The sequence below is a fragment of the Anomalospiza imberbis genome, chromosome 2 (genome assembly GCF_031753505.1).
Source record: "Anomalospiza imberbis isolate Cuckoo-Finch-1a 21T00152 chromosome 2, ASM3175350v1, whole genome shotgun sequence".
NCBI classification, from domain to species: Eukaryota; Metazoa; Chordata; class Aves; order Passeriformes; family Viduidae; genus Anomalospiza; species Anomalospiza imberbis.
The window spans coordinates 64,003,513-64,023,448 of record NC_089682.1 but is presented as its reverse complement, the minus strand read 5'-3'; the positions used below and the strand labels follow the sequence as shown (position 1 = coordinate 64,023,448).

The 19,936-nt window shown below is 37.5% G+C and overlaps 1 protein-coding gene across 1 annotated transcript in view; it reads right to left on the bottom strand.

Moving 5' to 3' along the window:
- TRPC6 (transient receptor potential cation channel subfamily C member 6) overlaps nucleotides 1-19,936 on the bottom strand; it is an 80,030-nt gene that overhangs the window by 19,859 nt on the left and 40,235 nt on the right. Inside the window, exons 2-4 of the mRNA XM_068181446.1 lie at nucleotides 10,966-11,740; nucleotides 2,936-3,121; nucleotides 879-1,043 (exon numbers count right to left, since the gene is read on the bottom strand). Coding sequence (XP_068037547.1) covers nucleotides 879-1,043; nucleotides 2,936-3,121; nucleotides 10,966-11,740 — 1,126 coding nt within the window. The remainder of the gene's footprint in view (nucleotides 1-878; nucleotides 1,044-2,935; nucleotides 3,122-10,965; nucleotides 11,741-19,936) is intronic.

Below are 19,936 nucleotides of genomic sequence, written 5' to 3'. Positions count from 1 at the left end.
TTACTAAAATGTGTTGTTTCTCAAGGCGTTTTAAGAGAAAACTAGTCATAATACCAAAAAAGTGAAAATAATGCAAGTATTTTTATTGTCTAGATTGAAAGACATGAAAAAATATGGAAAAATATAAAAGGCTACAGAGTTCGATCTGCTAGAGTTGTGGATCTCATACTGCAACATGCTGAACAATCCTTACAGGAGGCCATTTGTCCCTCTAACATACTTTCAAGGGAAATTTTCCATTAGTTCCACTTAAAAGGGATACTGGCCGACTGAAACAGTGATTCAACACAAAACTCAGTGAAGTCAGAAATTGCAACCCATCTTTATTGGAAAGGTTTTCCATACTACATATAAACCAAATAGGATATATTGGTAACACCTAATCCCAGACAGAGCATTGCAAGTGAATGCAGGGCAGGTTGTGTAACTGCTTTGAAGACCTCACAAAACATGATGAATACTAGCACTGTCTTGATTTTTATAGAGTTATTTTTGATAATGAAAATTTCCTTTGAGGCAATTGGAATCAACCCACAGCTTGAGCTTAGTTTACATCTGAATCAATGGAAAATGAGTATCCTTTGCTAAGGCAAGAACTAAATGAAAAACTGTTTGACTGGTTTATAAAGCAGAATTTCCTCAAGGCAACACTTGGTCAACCATTGTAATTAGTTTACTTCAAATTGCAATTAACAGAACAAATTTACCTGTCTTAATTACAATTGCCTGAACATGCAACCTTGCAGCCATTCCATTCTAACTTGGCTCTAAAAAAACATGTTTCTGAAGAATTATATAAGTGTATAAGTCTTTGTCATACAGGAATTTATGTGCTGGAGGATTTATTAGGAGGCCCTGACAAGGCTTCCCAGGCTGACCTTACTGCAAGGAGCAATCCAATAGGCCATGGAAAGGAATGGCAGTCCAACCGCAACTGCGAGGACAACCAGAAACTTCACTGCCATCGTCTGCTGCCGCAAACCCGACAAATTCTCGTACCAAATAGAGAGGAGTTGCTGCTGGCAGTTTGGATGTGCTACAAACTAATAAAAAAAAGAGAGCACATAAACGATACTGCTATCAGAATAACTTTGTTACAATACAGCTATAAGAAAAGCTGGAATATATAATAATATAAGAATGCTGGAATAGTGAAAATGCAGCTTAAATTCAAAGAAGCATTAAGAGGGGCATAAGAAAAACTATTTTGATAAGCCAAATCTCCCAGTAAACAGGCATGTTGCCATCAGCAATAAATACTTCAACTTAAAAGCTTATTTATTAACACTATGTTCCATCACAAACTATTAATTTCATCTAAGGCAAATTTATCTGGGCAAACTCTATATGTTTCTGACATTTATAGTTTTAATTTTACTGCTTCAGAAATTCCAATACTTTGAGTCTTTTGTTCTGCAAAAAATGCAACATAATCTTCATTTAGGAAAGAAAGAATATATCCTATTTGCACATGTTAACACAGAAAATACCATTTTTTCAGCTGTCTTGAGAAAACAGATGTCACATTTGCAGGAAATCAGATGAGTATTATTTTTAACTTGGTTCTGGAACCATTTGGACAAACTGCAAAACTGGGAAGTCTGTCCTATAAGGATCTTTGTGTCCTCTGGACAGTATAAGAAGCATCTTAGAAAGGTAGATGTTAAAAAAGAGTAGATTATTGTGCACTGTATATTTTAAAATCCACATCTATAAATAAAATAAAAATTTATTTGAATGTAGTACTTTTTTTCTAAATCCTTTCTCTATACTTAAAAGATGGCTGGCTGAAGGTATAAGAAATGTCTTTATTGAGATAAGAGAAAGTGTTGCAAGAAAGTTCATATTTGCAGAAGCAGTAAGACTCAAACAGTAAGAAGGACCAAGCTCAATGTAGCCTGTTGTTTTCAACAGCTGTTTCAGCTCTCTTTAGTGACTGTAGCTTGACAAGTGTTTTGAAGGTTTGTGTTCATATACTGGTTCAGCCAATTTTTTTTTCTTTTCTTCCCTTCATGAACACATAAATACACCTCATATATAAATATTTTGTGTGTCCTACAGAGATGTGAACTCAATTTCTGTAAAAATTTAGGGTAACATGTTTTTGAAATACACTTTTTATCTGTGTCTTCTTGATCTTTGGTCATACAAACTTCACTACACAAATCCTTTGTCCCTAGTTGACAAAAGTCACCTAGAATTTTACAACCTATATTATCCAAGACAAGTTTCCGGGGAAATTCCAATGTTTATGCAGCTACAAACTCAGCTGGTTTCACTGAGCACTATTCAGAAGGAGAGCAGAGTATTAAACTGTCAGTAGAAATGAAAGCAAGCCAAAGAAGGGCCAATAATTCCTGTAGTTGGCACTGCCTAAAGATTGCATTCTCCTGAACTAAGAACCACAGTACTGATATTCCTAGGTTGTGCCTCTGATCCTTCTTTACAGACACAAACACAGTTTCTGTAAGACATGCAATTTCTCCAGGTTTTCTCAAATTCCTGAGCAAGACACAACAGCTTGACAAAAATCTGTATCAATACTTATTATGTAGTGCACTGGGACTGACGTACTATCTTCTAGCTTTTAGTACATCTTACATTTTTCCAGGCTTCAGAAGTAGTGCAAAATTTTTCCATCTTTTTTCTTTAAAAAACAGATTTAAAATAAAAATATGTATCAAAAACTTTTGCACATAGCTACACATTGTTTTAGAGTCATTTGCTCTCATGCTCGTTGTGACCAGTATTCACCTTAAATATCTGATTCTTGTTTATATTGCAAGGGAGGATTCTTTAGATTGTAAAACCACTGTGCCCAAAGGGCCAAAACATTCATTCCAGTGTCGCAGGCTACCAAAACATAAAAATTTACCAATAGCATAATTTTATACCACCATCATGACATGCCTGTTTGATCAACAGAAATGCTTACTTTTTTAACTTCATATTTGATGGCAAGTTTTAAGCGGCTGAGGCTGGGTCGACCATGCTCTCCATTATTATGGCTCATCTCTACATCACCATTCAGAATAGCTTCCACTTCTTCTGTATTTCTGCACAAATCAAGCAGTCCGACTACAAAATCCTTACATTGCATAGAGAGTTTCTTGTAATCATTCTAGAAAACAGAATCAGAAAGAAAAAGTCTTGGTGTTTAGATCCAACATGAGAGAAGCAATTCTACATTCCAGCTACACCTCTGTGAACATGAATAGCTTCTTTGCATCTTGTTGTGCTTTTTTTATGCTTTTTTCATGCTTTTCCCCCAAATGTTCAAAGAATGGGATTCATCTCACCTTGGTCGTCTTGCAGATCTACATTATCAATTTTCACACCTGAGCCACTCCTCTAGACGTGCTTTAGAGGAAATTTAAAATTAAAAAAACAAAACCAAAACACTTTCAGAAACATCGTATGACACATTTTAATGACCAGTTCAAGATGAGATGTATAGCACACAGGAAATCTTTTCTATTCATTGTTGCAGAAGTCTAGAAAAGACGTAGAAAATTGCACTGCAGAGATTTCAATTGGCCAAGATGAGCATCCTACACAGAATACATCAAAAGAAATTCCCAACCTTCTTCAGAATTGCATAAATATACTAAAATTTCTAAGACCTGGAATTATTCTTGTAAACTTTGTCTTTCCCCTTTTCCAACATCTATACTAGCTTGCAAACACAAGGTTTGATTGCTGTTCTCCAGCAACACTGCTAGCAGTGGCACAGCTTGTGTGGTGATGGCACATCTCTGACTGCAGCTCTGCTCTAGCTCAAGAACCTCTCAAGAGACTTCAGCACATGGGCCAAAATATTGCTCTGCAACTGCACCTTCAGTTGCTCATTGCTGTAACTAAAAGTGTTCTCCTTAAGCACTGGTGTCCAAAAGACACAAGTCAAAACAGAAAATGGTATTTTCATCACTGCAATCTGCAGTTCCTTAACCACTCCTTACATGCAGCTGTGTTTGGGTCATAACAGTTGCATATAGCTGGGAATTAGGTATAGATGTGTATCTAAAGCTAAAAAAAAATCTCACAAGAGATTTAGTCACACATGTGTCAACAACTTCTGCTATTTTTGTGATTTCTGCTCATTTTAATGTCTTAAAAAGATGAAATTACTGTAGAATTTTTCCTAAACAAAACAATGGAAGAAACTTCCCACTACCTCACAGCACACAGGACTGCTCATGTAGTCTCTGTGGCATGTTTAAAGTAATTTTTTACAAATGCTTTTATTACACAGACACATTTTCCTCTCTTCCAGTCTGTTCTTCAGGGTATTTCCCCTTCTTCCACTCTTAGTCTCAAGTTAGCCCCTTCTCTTTAAATACTTCCTTCATACTAACTGCCATTTAATGCACCCAATACTTCATCCTAGAAGAGAATGACCATACAAGATACCCTAATTTCTTTGCTGAGGGTGTACTTCATGCATCTTTGTGCTTTATTACCCACAACACTACAATAACAGTTTATTACTTGGATATATTAAAGGATTGCATCCAAGTTTTACACTTCACTTTGCTTAGATGGATGCAAACATTCACAGACAAATATTTACAGACATCTACATAAAACTGCTAGTGATTTATTTTTTTAATACTATAACATAAACAAGGTAACTCAGATCTCTCATAAGAGTAAAAGACATTTATCTACAAAGACAACAGAAGCTAAATACTAAAACTAATAATTTCCTGTCATTCTTAATAATTTATTATTGCATTATTTGGGTTTTTTTTTTTCCATTCAGATGAATAACAGGAGAGGTTAACCAAAATCCTGACTTCTGGCACTACAGAAAACAGAAAAGACAGACATTTTTTGAGAGTAATATTTCACCTTCTGTTTGGTTTTCAATTTTGTGCAGAAGCTAAGATTCACTATTCAGTATTTTTAACACATGCATTTTCTCTTCCAAATGAAAGTAAAATTAGCCATTTTAAATTCACAGACAAAGGAGAAACATAGAGGCAAGTACCCACCCTGGTATGATTGAGTACTAACTCTTCCAAACTGATATTTTACCCGTGAATACCAATATAAAAAACCTTTCAATAAATAAAAGAACAATATCATTTGGCCTTCATAAGAACTTATGAAGCATTTTAATATATTAGTATATATATTTTTTCTGGTAGAAGACAGGTACATACATCCACACTCACACACACTCTTCATCTGTATTTTCCAGCTCAAGTGACTGACACCTGACATGGAGTTTCAAAACACTATATGAGGAGACCATTACTCTACAGGAGAATTATCCTTTCTGAATTTAGGTTTGTACACAGTACCACAGTATATATTAGCACCCCTTAAATTCGTCCATAAAATCCATCCGTTTATTTTCTCATTTGCAAATACAATAAAACATTTCCCCCTTCCATGAAATACTGCCACAGCTGTGACCAGTGGTGGTAGCCAAGATGAAAAGTTCTCAGCAGTCAGGTTATGGCAAATGAACTTTGGGAAATGGAGCATTTCCCATCACTTCCTCCACCTCAGCCATGGCACAGGTGAAGTCAGCTGAAGGCAGAACAAAAACGAAATGACAGCAAAAATGACCGATACACTCTTCAATGTCTCTCTGTCATACACACAAATAAAGTTCCCCCTCCCTGGGCCTCACATGTCTCCTACAGTTTATATAAGCCAAGGGAATGGGGCAATTTGTTTAACTTAACTTATTTTCAAAAATGGACAAAGGCATGGATAATGAGCTCTCCTTTACTGCTTGTTATAAACCTGGTGATTTAAAAAAAAAGAAAACATTTCTGAGAAACTTTAGATGGTAGTTAGAAATTAAATTACAGTTGGAGGCTTGTGACAACATTGGCTCAGGGTTCCTCAGCAGTTTAGGAAAAAACAAATTGTGCCAAATTTCACAAAACCAAGGATGAGGGAGCAGTACTAGCTGCTCCCACCTGCAGAAGGGAGGTGATGATTTGGGGTGAGCACTGTGGGGGATGAGGAACTAGGGGAACAATGCTGGTGGCAAAGAGGTGAGAGTGACAATTCTGAGAGGAGTCACCTGCCCTTAATGTGGCAGACTGTCTTGGGGTGCCAAGTAAGGGAGCAAGAAGGCTCTTGTCACTCTGAAAACCTCAGCTGACCATGGCCTGCTTTACCTCTGACCATGCACATGAGACCACAGCTAGGACACGAGGAGAGCAGCACTACAGCTGTATCTCCCAGAGAAAAGACTCTTGTCACACGGTCCCCTGTGACCAGTCACAGGTTCCTGCTGCCCCCTAGACTATGCTTGGGATGAGAACGCTCTCAGGAGGCAGGATGACACTGAACACCATGGATGAGATGGAGCAGTGCTCCAGACCATGTCCTGTCTCTGCTCAGTGAACTGTAGAGGACAAGATCAGAAATATGGATACTGCTATACTAGAACTTAGGATCTCAAAGTGGGATGTAATGTTGAATTTAGGTGTCACAGTAGGTAGCTAAATACATAATTTCCCTCTCAAAGGTGGCCCTTATGCCTTCAGTGCTTCACTCCTTCTCTAACAAATGATGTTACTTTTTCTTTAGGAAAGCTGACAACAGCTGTAGTGAAGATGGGGGTTCCATTTTGGTAATGGTGGTTGTATAAATAGAACAAACAAACAAACAAACAAAAAACCCCAGAAAATTAGATTTTTAGATAGTAAATTGAATTTTGCTTCTCATCAGAAAAGCAAATTCAGATGATCTTATAAGGGAGATTACTTCATAGCAAACAGTAATATATCTATGTTTAACTTGAAAACACATTTTCCATTTCATCCCTTTAAACAACAAACCAGTCAGCTGCCATTATAGTTGCAGTGGACTTTATTATAAATGCTAATCTTATTCATTTTGAACAGCACTGGGCCGCAACTGTCCCTCTCAAAACTTCAGGCCACATCTCTTCAGGACAATATTTGTCATATATCATCTACATCTTTATGTCTATAGTAAAGATAGTTAGCTCTTAGGTGGGCAAACCATTGAGATGAACACCATCTCCAAAAATAAAAATATTCTATATAATATCAAACTTTGTAAAGCTGCACACTAAGCCATGTCCTGCACATGCGCTGAGGCAATCCCAAGTGCAAGCACAGGCTGGGCAGAGAACGGATCAAGAAAAACCATGGGAAGTAGGACTGAGAGAGTTGTGGATAAAAAACTCAATATGAGCCAGCGATGTGAGGCTGCAACCTAAAGAGTCAACTGTGTCCTGGGCTGCACCCAAAGCAGTGTAGGCAGCAGGGCCAGGGAGGGGATTCTGCCCCTCTGCTCTTCTCTGCTGAGACCCCACCTGCAGGGCTGTGTCCGGCTCTGGAGTCCCCAACATAAGAAAGAGGTTGACTTGTTGGAGCAAGTCCAAAGTAGGCCAACAAAGACAATCAGAGGGCTGGAGCACCTCTCCCATGCAGACAGGCGTAGAGAGCTGGGGCTGCTCAGCCTGGAGAAGATGAGGCTCCAGCAAGACCTTATAGAACCTTCCAGTACCTATAGGGGCTCCAAGAGAGCTGGAAAGGGACTTCAGAAAAAGGCCTGGTGGGACAGGACCAGAGCCAATGTCCGTAAGCAGAAGGAGCATAGGCTTAGACTATATATTAGGAAAAAAATCTTTACTTTAAGAGTGGCAAGTCACTGGAATAGCTTGTCCTTAGAGGACCTTGTCCTTAGAGGACCATTCCATCCCTGGAGATGTTCAAGACCAGGTTAAATGGGGGTCTGAGTAACCTGGTCCAATGGAAGATTCCCTGCCCTGGCAGTGGGTTTGGAACTAAACGATCTTTAAGGTCACTTACAGCCTAAACCATTCTATGTCGTTTTTGGTTTTTTTTTTTTTTTTTACACAAAACTAAATTAAATGATCTTCAGAAAATCCTGAAGACTTCAGAATTACTTAGGAAGCTTGAATTAGCTATTTATTTGGTACAGAAATATTTCTACACTGTGCTTTACACATCTGTCCAGTTATTCTTTCTTCAGAAGTAATCTACTTTTTTCTGATTTTACTCCTAATAAAGTATTTTTCTCCAAAACACTCTTAAATACTACAACAGTTTTAATACCTGCAACAAAATGCAAAAGGCATGTAATGCTGGATGACACTACTGCATAGTTTCTAGAAAGAAAGGGGTTTATTCCAGAGAATAACTGTTTCCCCTGACTGTGGCATTTCCTATTTTGTATAAATCACAGATTCATGGCCAGTGTTCTCTCTAATATTAGAAGAGACAAGCAATTTACAGGACAGTCAGAAAACAACCAGCATCACAGTTTAGCACTGATCCTTCCTATTGCCTCTGAGGAAGACCTGGAAATTACCTGTGCCACTGGCTGCTGTAGGCAACCACTTGAAAGTTTCCCTGCTACAATACCATATCAGCACTATAAAATAGGTGACCTAAAATGGTGTGTTACCAGAAAGCTCAGTTTTAATTTAGGTAAGATTTGAAATACTTTAAATGGCTCAGGCTAACCCTAGGTGGAGCTAAAGATTTGCCATGTCCAGCTAACCTATGCGCTAAAAATATACTTGTTTTGATTACACTAACACATGTAAAGCATTTTTACCAAACCCACACATTTATGCAGTGACCACATTCTCCAAATAATTGTAGCAAACTCCTGAAATAAAGCCAGAGTAACAATTTTTTAGATTAATTGCTGCAAGCAGGGATATAAGCTTTCAGGAGTGTAAACAAGCCCAGACTCAGTAAAGCTGACAGCCTCCATTTCTTGTAACTTTTACACACTTGTACTGCCTCCACTGAACCTAAGGCAGGTATTTTGCAGTCAAGTCTCTGGCCTGTCTAGATATTGTAAATATCACTGCTTATCAATAGTGTAAATGTCAGCTCTCATAAATTCAGTTATAAATGTACTCCACAGTCTTTAATATTTATCCAGAACCACCACGTGGTTTTAGAACCTATAAAAACATCCCCGGAAGACCTTATGTTGCCAGTTGCCTACTCTCCAAATTACTGGAGAGTTAAATTTCCACGTCACCTTGTGCTTGTGCTGCTCAGTGCTCCTATTCCACTTCACTCTATCCAAAGAGTATGCATATTCCCAGCAGAGCCTGGATGATAAATGCCCAGCAGTATGGAGCTGCTTTGTCTCTCATCTCCTGTTTCTGCTGAGGGACAGTATCTAAAATTTGCTAAAATTCTCTGTACAACACTATACTAGAAGTGAAGCTCTAATTTTACAGAGAACTGAGACAAAAGAAGAACTGGAAAAACAGAAGTCACCAAAGAAGGGCCTCCTCATGGCACTTCAGATTTGGCTACAGAAGCTTGTTCTGTGACCCAGTCTACTTAGGTTCTCACCTGTGTGCTCCATTCCCTGCCTGGTGGTGCCAGGGAAGGTACTGTGCTCCCATTCATCTCACTGATTGTGTTCTGCAGCGTACATTTGAAGGGCACCTCTTGCTGGCTGCTTCAGATGATGAGTTTATTTATAATAATCTTAGCTTGTGCCACTCCAACTGTGGTAAAGGGATCTATACAGTTCCTACAAATCAGACATGCCATTTATCTCAATATAGCTGAGAACTTAACAGGCTGCACTTATGGTTTATGAAAAACGGTGTTTAGCTCTGTTCTAAATTTACTCGACTTTAAGTTAATCAAGTCCTTTTGTTGCCATCAGCAGCTGCTAAAGAGAAAGAAGTATGTGATTTCAATACTCTTCACCGAACTGTACATGAAATCAGTGGATGAAATCTCAGTCCACTGAGGTCCTAAAGGTTTCTGCCAGGGCCTTCATGGGGCAGACAATCATTCTCTGCAATAATCTCAAATGGTCCTCCCAGTATTTTGGGGTTTTTTTCCTTCCCTCCAATTTCAGCAGTTCAGCTGCTGTTTTTAAGATCACCTTGTACATTTTTCTTTCTTATTTTCCCTCTCCAATAAATATTCCAGCTTCTTATAATAGACTGGTGCCTCCTGTGAGCACAAGTCCAGGGGAATTCCTTCAGAACTGCAGCACCTCAGCTCAGGTTGGCTGAGTAGAGACAGGTTCACAGTTTTGTGAACTGTACTACTGCTAAGATTATTGTTAAATATTGATCATGATAACTTCAAACACTTGCTAACACAATGTTGGAAATTATTCTGTTACAGCTTTGGAAGGATGTTGATCTCCCGCTAGTGAAATCTATATATATTGCCCTGTCATAGGAGCATCTGCTTTCGACAGGGTTCCATGAGGCAGACCCACTCTAAGTGATTTTAACTAACCCAGGTCATAAATAACATTGGCAATGTTTGCACAAGGCCTGACTTTGCATTTAGTGACAGATAAAACCTTACATTCTTACAGCCTTAACTCATGCTTCAAGAGTCTATGGAGCCTGGGTCTCAGCTATTAATATTTTTTTCAAATACATGCATTTATGAAATACAAAAATTTCTATGTAACACTGGAAAAGCCTTTTAACTCTGCAGAGTTTACATATAACTAAGCACAAATAAGTAAGAAAGAGGAAGAAGTGAACAGAAATACCAGAAAAGCACATTAAAAAGGAGGACATTTATTTAGAATCCTCCTCACAAAGGAATGCAATACACTGTAAGTATGAAAGCTTCAAGTCCAAATACAAGAAACTAAAGAGAACGCACGAGGGTTTAATAGAATCATGCAACTTGTCTGTCATAAACGACTAAAATATACCACTTTAGTCTCCTCTTTCCCCTGCTCTAAACCAGCTTCAGCCATGGGTTTGAAGGGCCTCCTTCACTCTCTTGCCTGACATGAAGTAGAAAATTAGTTCATTGGCACATTCTACATAAACAGCATGAATTACAATTGGCACATGGCAATAAGATATTCACAAATATTTAAATCTTCTATTCAGTAATAAACTGTGTCTTTTCCCACATTATTTTGCTGATTTATGAAGGGTAAAGTTTTCAGTTCTGTATCTGCTAGAATCAGCATCCGTCTACTCACCTTGAACTCTTTTTCAATGTTGGCAAGCACAGCCAGCTCATTGCTGAGCTCTAAGGCCGTCATGACAGGGTCTTCACTAGACAAAGACAGGTAAGCAGGGCTGGCCAGACCTTTGTAGGCATTGATCCTGGACCTAGAATGGCTGAAAGAGTCATGCTTTTGTTTCTGATTGCATTCACTGCACTTGCAGAAGTAGTCATGTGGCCTATCGATCCGAGCTCCTTTCCGCAGCAGGGTGTGCACGATCTCGTACTCGTGGCAGTGAGCAGCCAGAATGATGGGCGTGACGTCATGGGAGAACCGCGTGCCATCTTCGTCGTACGCGTAGAAGTCATCGTGCTGCAGTTCCGACTGGCTGGGACTCAGAGCCAGCCTCTTGCCTTCAGCAAACGCGGAGTGGTTCAGGATGGCTTCCACTATCCGAACATAGCCCTTGCTAATGGCCAAAAGCAAGGCATCCCCCACCCGGGCCAGGTTCTCCTTCTTCAGCAGCAGCTCTGTGATCTCTAGGTGCTCATTGGCCACTGCCAGCTGCAAGGCGTTCTGTCCCATGTAGTCCACGCAGTTGACATTGAGCGAGGGACATTCTTCCAGCATTTTGCGAACCACCGGAATATTTCCATACTCGGCGGCATCCAGGAAGCGCTCCTCCTCCAGGGAAAGGCTCGTGGAGTGGTCATTGAACATGTAGGCGGGCCCCCGGCTGGCCTGCCTCCTGCCCTTCTCCCGCAGAATGGTCTGTCGCCGCAGGGCCAGTCTGTTCTCGTTGCCCCGGCTGTGTGCACACAGAGAAATCGTTAGTTCTTCTTTATGCAAGGGCATATCCATTTTGAATAATAATTAATAAAAATATTCTAGTCCTTTATCTGCTGTGTATTTTGAATGCAGCCAGAAACCCTGCTCTTGATGCATTTTATAACCACTGTTACTACAGAACCCAAGAATCTGTAGCCAGCTACATTTTATTTCAACAAGAAGGAAAAGCTGTCATCAATCATCATTTAAAACTACACTTTTTTTCCTTATTTTGTCCTCCCAGCTCAGAGTGAGAATAAGCCACAGTGTGAAAGGAGTCAGCAGTCACGGGATGAGAAATGAGAGATTTCTCAGGACAGCAGGGTACACAAAGATGGAAACTCTCTAAACTCCCTTCTGCTTCACAAAAGCAGTCAGGCTGACTTCACCTGCTCTTATTCGCTCTACTTCAACCACCATCTAACTTATATTTTGGCTCTGGTTTCTTCTCTTCACCCTGCCGATGTTTTTCTGACATCTATAATTGAATGTTCAGGCATTAACTGAATCTGGACAAGACAAAAGCACATCAAAAACATTTTATAACATCTCTTACATCCCATCTTCGCCATTCTTTTCATTATTGCAGTTCAAAATCTTGATATGCTATTTATTCCTTCACTCAGGGTCTTGCCAACAAATCCTGCTAATTCTTGATTCACGATAGCTCTGAAATGTTGTCCAGTCTGCTACTACTGAAATCCTCAGCCATTTCCAACCATAATTATTAAATTCCTTATTAATAATTATTTAGTCATTATTAGAAAGTGAACATATCAAACTTAAGTTTTCTGAGAAATGTTACAAAATATGCTACATTCTCTTTGAAAAGAAGAAATTCTAATTCCCTTATTCAATCTTATTTCAGCCAATTAAGATTCCAATCTTCAATAGAAATTAAATTGCAAATAATTTTCTCTTCTAGAATTACTCTGCTAAACTACTTAATATTCCTCAAAACTTCATCTTTTTTCTTTATTGAATAGTAGCTTAATTATTCTTTACATACAGATGCTCAAATACACTTCACTACATTCAGTATTTCCCACAAAAAATAACCATGAGCAATATTTTATTCATTAAATACTAATGAATATGAATTTAAACATCAGTAAGAAAAAACCAGTCTTTTGTGATTCAAAATTTCTTCACAAAAAGTAACATTACAAGGTATTATTTATTCTAGGTAGTTTAGATTTAACTTTAGTATAAATTTCCTTTCTACATCTTGCCTTCTCTGTTCTAGAGATACAGTCTTCTGCAGCATTAGAAATACTTGAAATTGACAAAGTCTTAAATATAAAAGGACCGTTTTTCTGCAAGACAATAATAGGTATAGAATGAGGAATATATCACAACTGACAACAGTAACTATTAATTATAACTATTAGTTTCATTATTTTATATTTTAACAAATAATTTTTCAGAATTGCTAGTAGGGAAGCACAAAATACTTAAATAAAGCAAAGAAATGTTTAGTTTTATGTTTAAATTCATTTCAAAAGTAAACTTTTTTCCTAGTGATAAATGTGAATCCTATGAACTGTGAAATGTAGCTCTGAAAAAAGCTATATGAGCTTTATTTTATATTTATCCTAGTTTTCCTGTGTATGTGTTGAATTTTTTAAGTTTGCTGTATTTTCACAATTCAGTGACATCACATTTGTAGAAAGTCTGAAAAGCAGTGCAAAGTTTTATATACTTTTTAAATTCATTTGTTCTTTTGTACCAGAGAAGGTCCTTAGCAGTGTGAGGTCTTACCTACATTTATGGTAGACTGACTTGGGCTTCAGTTTAACCAACCAGACACAGATTCCCCTGAGACCTGCCATCCAAGGGTGCAAAGGAAGAAATCATGGCAAGGTTGCTCTCTACCATCTTTTAAGTGCACCAGGTTTTCCAACTTTCTTAGCTCCACACTGGCTTCTCAGTTTTGAGTAAACTGATTATTTAACTGCAGTCGTTCCCTATCTATCTCATTCCCTAGCTATCTTGAACTGCTTCTTTCTTCTGTGCAGCAACCAATTCCTGTTAAACGCAATTTAAATAATTTATACTGAAATTATTTCACAGAAGGACAGAATCATATAGGTTGGAATAGACCTCCTAGATCATCAAGTCCAACCTCTGACTGATCACTACCTTGTCAGCCTGACCAAAGCACTAAGTATCAAGCACCAAGTAGCTGCACCACCTCCCTGGGCAGTCCTTTCCAATGCTTAACAAGCCTTTCCATGAAGAAATTCTTCCTGATGTCCAACTTGAACCTCCTCTGAACAGATTATAAACAGATAATAAATTCAACTCACAAAAAATTGGAACATATTTTTTAAACTTCTTCCAAATAATAAAGATGTGTTCAGTGTCGATTCAAATCTTAGTTAAATTGTCAATAGCAACATCATTGATATAAAGTATGTATCTTTATGTGTCCTGCAAAACCAACCTAGTATAAAATTATTTTGTTAGTATTTGATCCTTGAACAAGGAAACAAACCCTTCAACAGAATCCTGGTCATCACTTTTTCCTGAGACATATCAGCTTTAGCAGTCTGGGGTGATTAACTGACCCAGAATAATGCTGATGGGAACAGATAATACTGTTTAAAACTGAGGCAAAGGAAACATTGAGTACCTCAGCCTCACTTGGCGCTCTGTCACTGGGTCCCCCAGCATAATCAGTCTGAGGTGGTGAACTGACACAGACCATAGTTAAAAACTGCTGTTCATTAAACACTTCAAATTTCAAATAAGGGAATGAGATTCTATTTCTGTTCTAACAATACATTCAGAATGGTTTATCAAAGCAAAGGATAATCATTGCAGTGAAGAATACTTCGAATTAGCGTCTTTGTCTAGTACCACTTCCTCTTTCCTAGCCTGCATTTAGAAGAAAATCATTGCTTAAATGGGATATTAAATACATACATTCCTTATACAGTAGCTCATCAACTGAATTAGAACATATAGAATGAAAAGGAATATATTTTTATTGTTTGAAGGCCTGTATCACATGTCTGATGCAGACCTCCAGAATCTCAATGTAATCAATTTTTACCTACATCAATGCATTTCATATGTGTGAAATTAATGTCCTGGTTTGTCCATTTGCAACTATAGTTAATTAAATTTAAGCATCTGTCATTAAAACTGTCTCTTGCAGCACAAGACTACAAGTATGTTTAATTGCAACACAGAAAGCTGAATTTTCTGTTTTATTATTTCTGCTTAACTAGATAGAGAAGTAAACATTACTTCAGGAGTTTGTTTAGAAAAGTGTAAGACGCTTGATTACCTCCAAGCGCAGGGAAAGGAATTTGATGATCCAGAAGAGTATGTTCAGTCTTGTTTTATTCTGATGTTCTTACATTTATTTTACACTTACTATGGTCCTTCCAGTTCATTTTTTTAAATAGATGCCCATGTCACAGTACTGGCCACATAAATTTTAAGGCCACTTGAAACCTCATCCTTCTCAGACTATAACTGTTGGTTGCAAGACACTGTCAATGTACTTTGGGGAAATGCAGTCTAAAGTACCATACTCATTACTCCTTAGTACTAAAGAGCCAGTATGATCAAGGCTGGAATATTGTCATCATTTTGGAAATCATATTACAGGAAGGAGTTCTAGAAAATTAGAAATTAAATACAAGAGAGCAACAAAGGTCACACAGCCTCTACCATATGTTCCACTAGAAGCATTATAAGATTGAGTTTGTGAATTATACAGGATGGTACTCCATTCATCTCACTTCCACTCTAGGATCAGTAGAATTCAAGTATAAATTAGCCATTTTTATCTTCTCTGTAGATAAAGGAGAGACATTTCTCCTACCTACTTTATAAGTGGAGAACCTATATTTTTCCATTGTTTCAAAGAGAATCCCAGCAGATTAGGTGAGAGGCTTCCTTTAATGCACAGAATTTAACAGGAATATAGACCCAGATGGATGGTGAAGTCCCTTACAAGTACAGATATCACTTCAAACAATTCCCATTAAAATATCAGACTCTGTCTTGAAGGAAATTGCTGTCTTGCTGAAATTTTCTTGTCTGTCACTAATCACATAGAAAGACTACTCTTGAATTTGACTGTTCTAGTACTCAGAAACATTAACCTGATTTTCAGTCTAAATTTGAAAATCACCAGTTGAGATATATTTTACTCAAACTAAGTAGCACTTTCCCCTGACAGCAGTTACCTGCAAAACACGAACTCATAGCAATCATTTCTCCTCTCAGCCTTCATCTTGCTGAGTGAAATTAAGCTCCCCTCATTTCCTGCTACATCCATGCAGATAGATCTGCCACAGAACAAAACCATTCTTGAATACAGCTTCCTAAACTTAAAATACAGTAATCCCTTTTGTCAGTGTTTGTAGTAAAATGATTAGACACCTTTTTTTGGTGCAGTACATCTTTGGCTATCTCTCAGATGCATTTACATCCAAAAAATCACTTAGGCACTATGGATTCTCCTGTGAGGCAGAATTCTGCCTTTGCCTACTTTCCTTAATCAGGTCTCAGACAATGAATCTCAGATTTATGAACTGAAATAACTGTGCTGAAAGATCTGATTTTGACCCTCAACTCTCTTTGAGGACATGAACTGTCATTACAAAGAGTTGTGATGCTAGGAAAGTTTGGGCATGGGAAACAACTGTGAGTATCCACAGCATTAGAATCCATAGTAAAATGGTTTGTAGGAGATTCTGCAATATCTGCTAGAAGTTGAACAAGGTGATATAGTGACAGGTTAGAGTCCTCATCTTCCTTTACTCACTTAAAAGAGCTTATAATACTTTAAAGTTACCTTATAAGAGTAATCTGTTAATGCATTTAAACTTGAGGCTTGGCTTTCCTTCAAAAGTTTTTAACCTTTAGAAGAAGACTGGCATCTCAAGAAATCTGAACATATAAACTCAAAAAATCCAACTTTGCTACTATCTTCAGGACCATACTTTAGTAAGAGACTACAGTGAGGTCCCTGACCTGTATATTGGAATATAAAACCAGACAAAAAGCCTGCTGTTCTCATGAAAAGAAAATAAATGTGTACATATGTACACTGCCAGCAATGCAAATCTACAGGCTGGAAACGGCAAGGAAAAAAGGAGGCTGACACTATTGGCAGCATCCTAAAGAAAAAAAAAAAAAAAGACACACATGCTCTCAGAGCAAACTAAGTGGAGAAAGTTGTGTTGACACACTGGTTTAATCACAAACTCCTCAATCTTGTGAAGCTGAAGAATTTTGAAAATTGTCCAATCACTGTGACAACAGTATCCACTGTTTGTTCAAAGTCATGTACACAGCTGAAACAAGGTTGAAACCATCAGTAATCACTTCTGAACCAACTCTGTGGGGAAGCTTTCAGAAAACTTTGAAGGCCATGAGCTTATTTTTACAAACAGAAGTAAAAAGCTAAACTAAATCAATCATTTTCAAATTTAATTCTCTTATGCTATTGGTAAACTGTCAATAATAAGTAATTAGCTAGGAGATCAGATAGGAAGTAATATCAAACAAGATCATCAGCACCAAACACCCAATAATAAATTAGCTTGAAACTATCTAATTATTTGGATTTGGATGTTCTGTTCTTCTACTGCCCTTGATCATACTTCTATATAAAAAAAAATATATGCAGCATATAACATAATATTATCTATAATCTGCCAAACATTTTATAAAATTATATGTTGATATACATAAAATAATATCAGCATATATAAAATTAAATAATATAAACTCCATCTAACTAGAGATAGGATGGGAGCTTAGACAGACACATGGTGTGAACCTCTATACGATACCATGCTAAGGGACAGAAAATGACAGGCTGTAGAAAGTAAGATTAAATTGAAATTCTAAATGTAAAGACAGTAAACATCTTGAAACAAATATCTGAAATATCTGAAAAAGGATGGGTTCTCCATCCTTTGGCATGAAGATCCAAGGTTCCTCCATAACCCTTAGAAGGTTATGGTGAAGGTGGTGAATTATAAATGATCTGGGGCTGAAAAACACTGTACATAACAAGCCAAAACCATCTGTGGACATATGCAATAAAGATTACAAATAATCACTGACAGTAACTGTCTTAGAAGTAAGAAAACCCCATAATGAACAACCCTTAAGTATTTAATTTTGTAGTAGATGAAAGGTACAAGTAAGAGTATTTTCACTCTTGTGGGCTTTTTATCAGAAGATGTACATCTAACACACAGTATGAAATATATAATCTTCAAGACTTTTATTTGAAATTTTGGTGAAAACTGATGTGCCTTCTGCAACTGTCCCAGAGGTCTTTCTGAGACCTGGACTGTCAAAGCTTTCTTTACAGAATGCTGAGAAGTGTTTTCTCCAAGCTGATTGATTATGTTGTGCAAATGCTTTTGCACAGAAGCAGTTAAACACAATTATGTTTTAGAGCGTGTTTCATCAGTCACAGTTTGTGAACCTGGAAGGGTAATAGTCTGACAAACACTTTCTTCAGGAAATAACAAAAGGTTTTTCTCTGTCTCCTGAAAAGTAGTTTAGTGGCTATCTAATGGATGATGGAGAGAAAGCACTCAACATAAGGCAAACAACCATTTCCCAGGCTCCTTATGTCATTTGTCATTCATTAATTTTTACAGTGGCTTATTATTGATGAAGTAGTTTCCAACCACTGAAATGGGAATGACAAGTAAATAGAAGCATTTAAGGAAATGATTGGGAAAACAGTGTCTGAATAAAAATGGCCTAAGGAGAAAAAGTAACCTGGCAAACTGTAACTTAGTCAGCTTGCAGATTTCTCAGGAACAACACACAAAAGGTTATAGCACTCAGACTGCTTGAAGCTTTTAAAGAGGGGTGTGAGATTTAAATTCTTTCCCAAGAGAAAAAAAATATAGAGAAGAGAGTGCTTTACCAGCCCAGAGGCTTTTATACATCACAATTGCAAAGCAAAGCAAACAGATTCACTGAATATTCTGAATTGGAAGGGACCCACAAGGATTACTGAGTCCAGCTCTGATGTAAACAGCCCATATGAGAAATAAACGCACAACCTTGGTGTTACTAGCACCATGCTCTGATTCCCCAACTGAAATAACCTCAGGGTCAGCACTGGATGGTAAGGTAAAGCAGGTGACATGAAGAAATGGGTTGAGGCTGCTTAGTATGGAGTTCCAAAAGGTAGCATCATTTTCTTTGAGGATTACTATCATTTTAAACGTTAAAAGACTTCCATGGATCTGGATTTTGTAAGTCTGAAGATTGAGATGTACCTGAGCACATTCATAATTTAATTCTGGCTGCTGAAAACATTTGACAATAAACTTTAAATAAAAATTTTAAAGCCTAATTTTAGTATCATTACTGAAAAACTGAATTACAACTTTCTAGCAGTTGATCTTGCTCAGAATGGTGTCTAGTATTGTATGCAAAACTAGTTCCTCTCTATGTAACACCTGCTCAAACATTTTTCCTCAACTGTAAAAAAATGTTGAATGCATTCACCCTTTAAAATACAGTTTAATTAAAGTGTAATTTCCTATTTTCACAGCTTATTTGATCAATGTACAACCTCTGCTCTGAGGTTGTAGATAGGAAATATTTATTTTTCTGCACTGTTTCTTGCAGAAGGTGGCAAAGAATACTGGTGTGTGCCCACCAGATGGAACACTTTATTAAGCTTGGCACTTGATAACACCACTGAACTCCTCTATACCCTGCATCTAATAAAAAAATACAGGATTCCACATTCCTTACGTGTTTTTCAGGAAGTTCCTCTCAGTGTCTACTGTATAACTTAGTTACATCCTCTGCCCTTCTGAAGACAGACCATCCAAAATTCACTTGTTTAAGAATAGTAAAACAAAGATCAAAGAGTCTTAATAATTCAAATTAAAGCTAGTATTTTATCTTCTGGATTGGGGATAAAAAGGAAAATTAGAAGACATGAAATATAAAGTATGACTTTAGCATAGTTTTATCAGCTGGTTACTTTGCTAATTTGTGGGTTTTATATGAATACCTTAAGTACATCACAGTCTTCGCTGTCACGTGTTTATAGAGGTATTCCACTTGCATATGCCAAGGGATATGTTAAATTCTGTATTCCTACAGTCTTACACATCACCATTTTGAGATGAAGTAAATAATTCATTTCTGAATGTTTCTATAT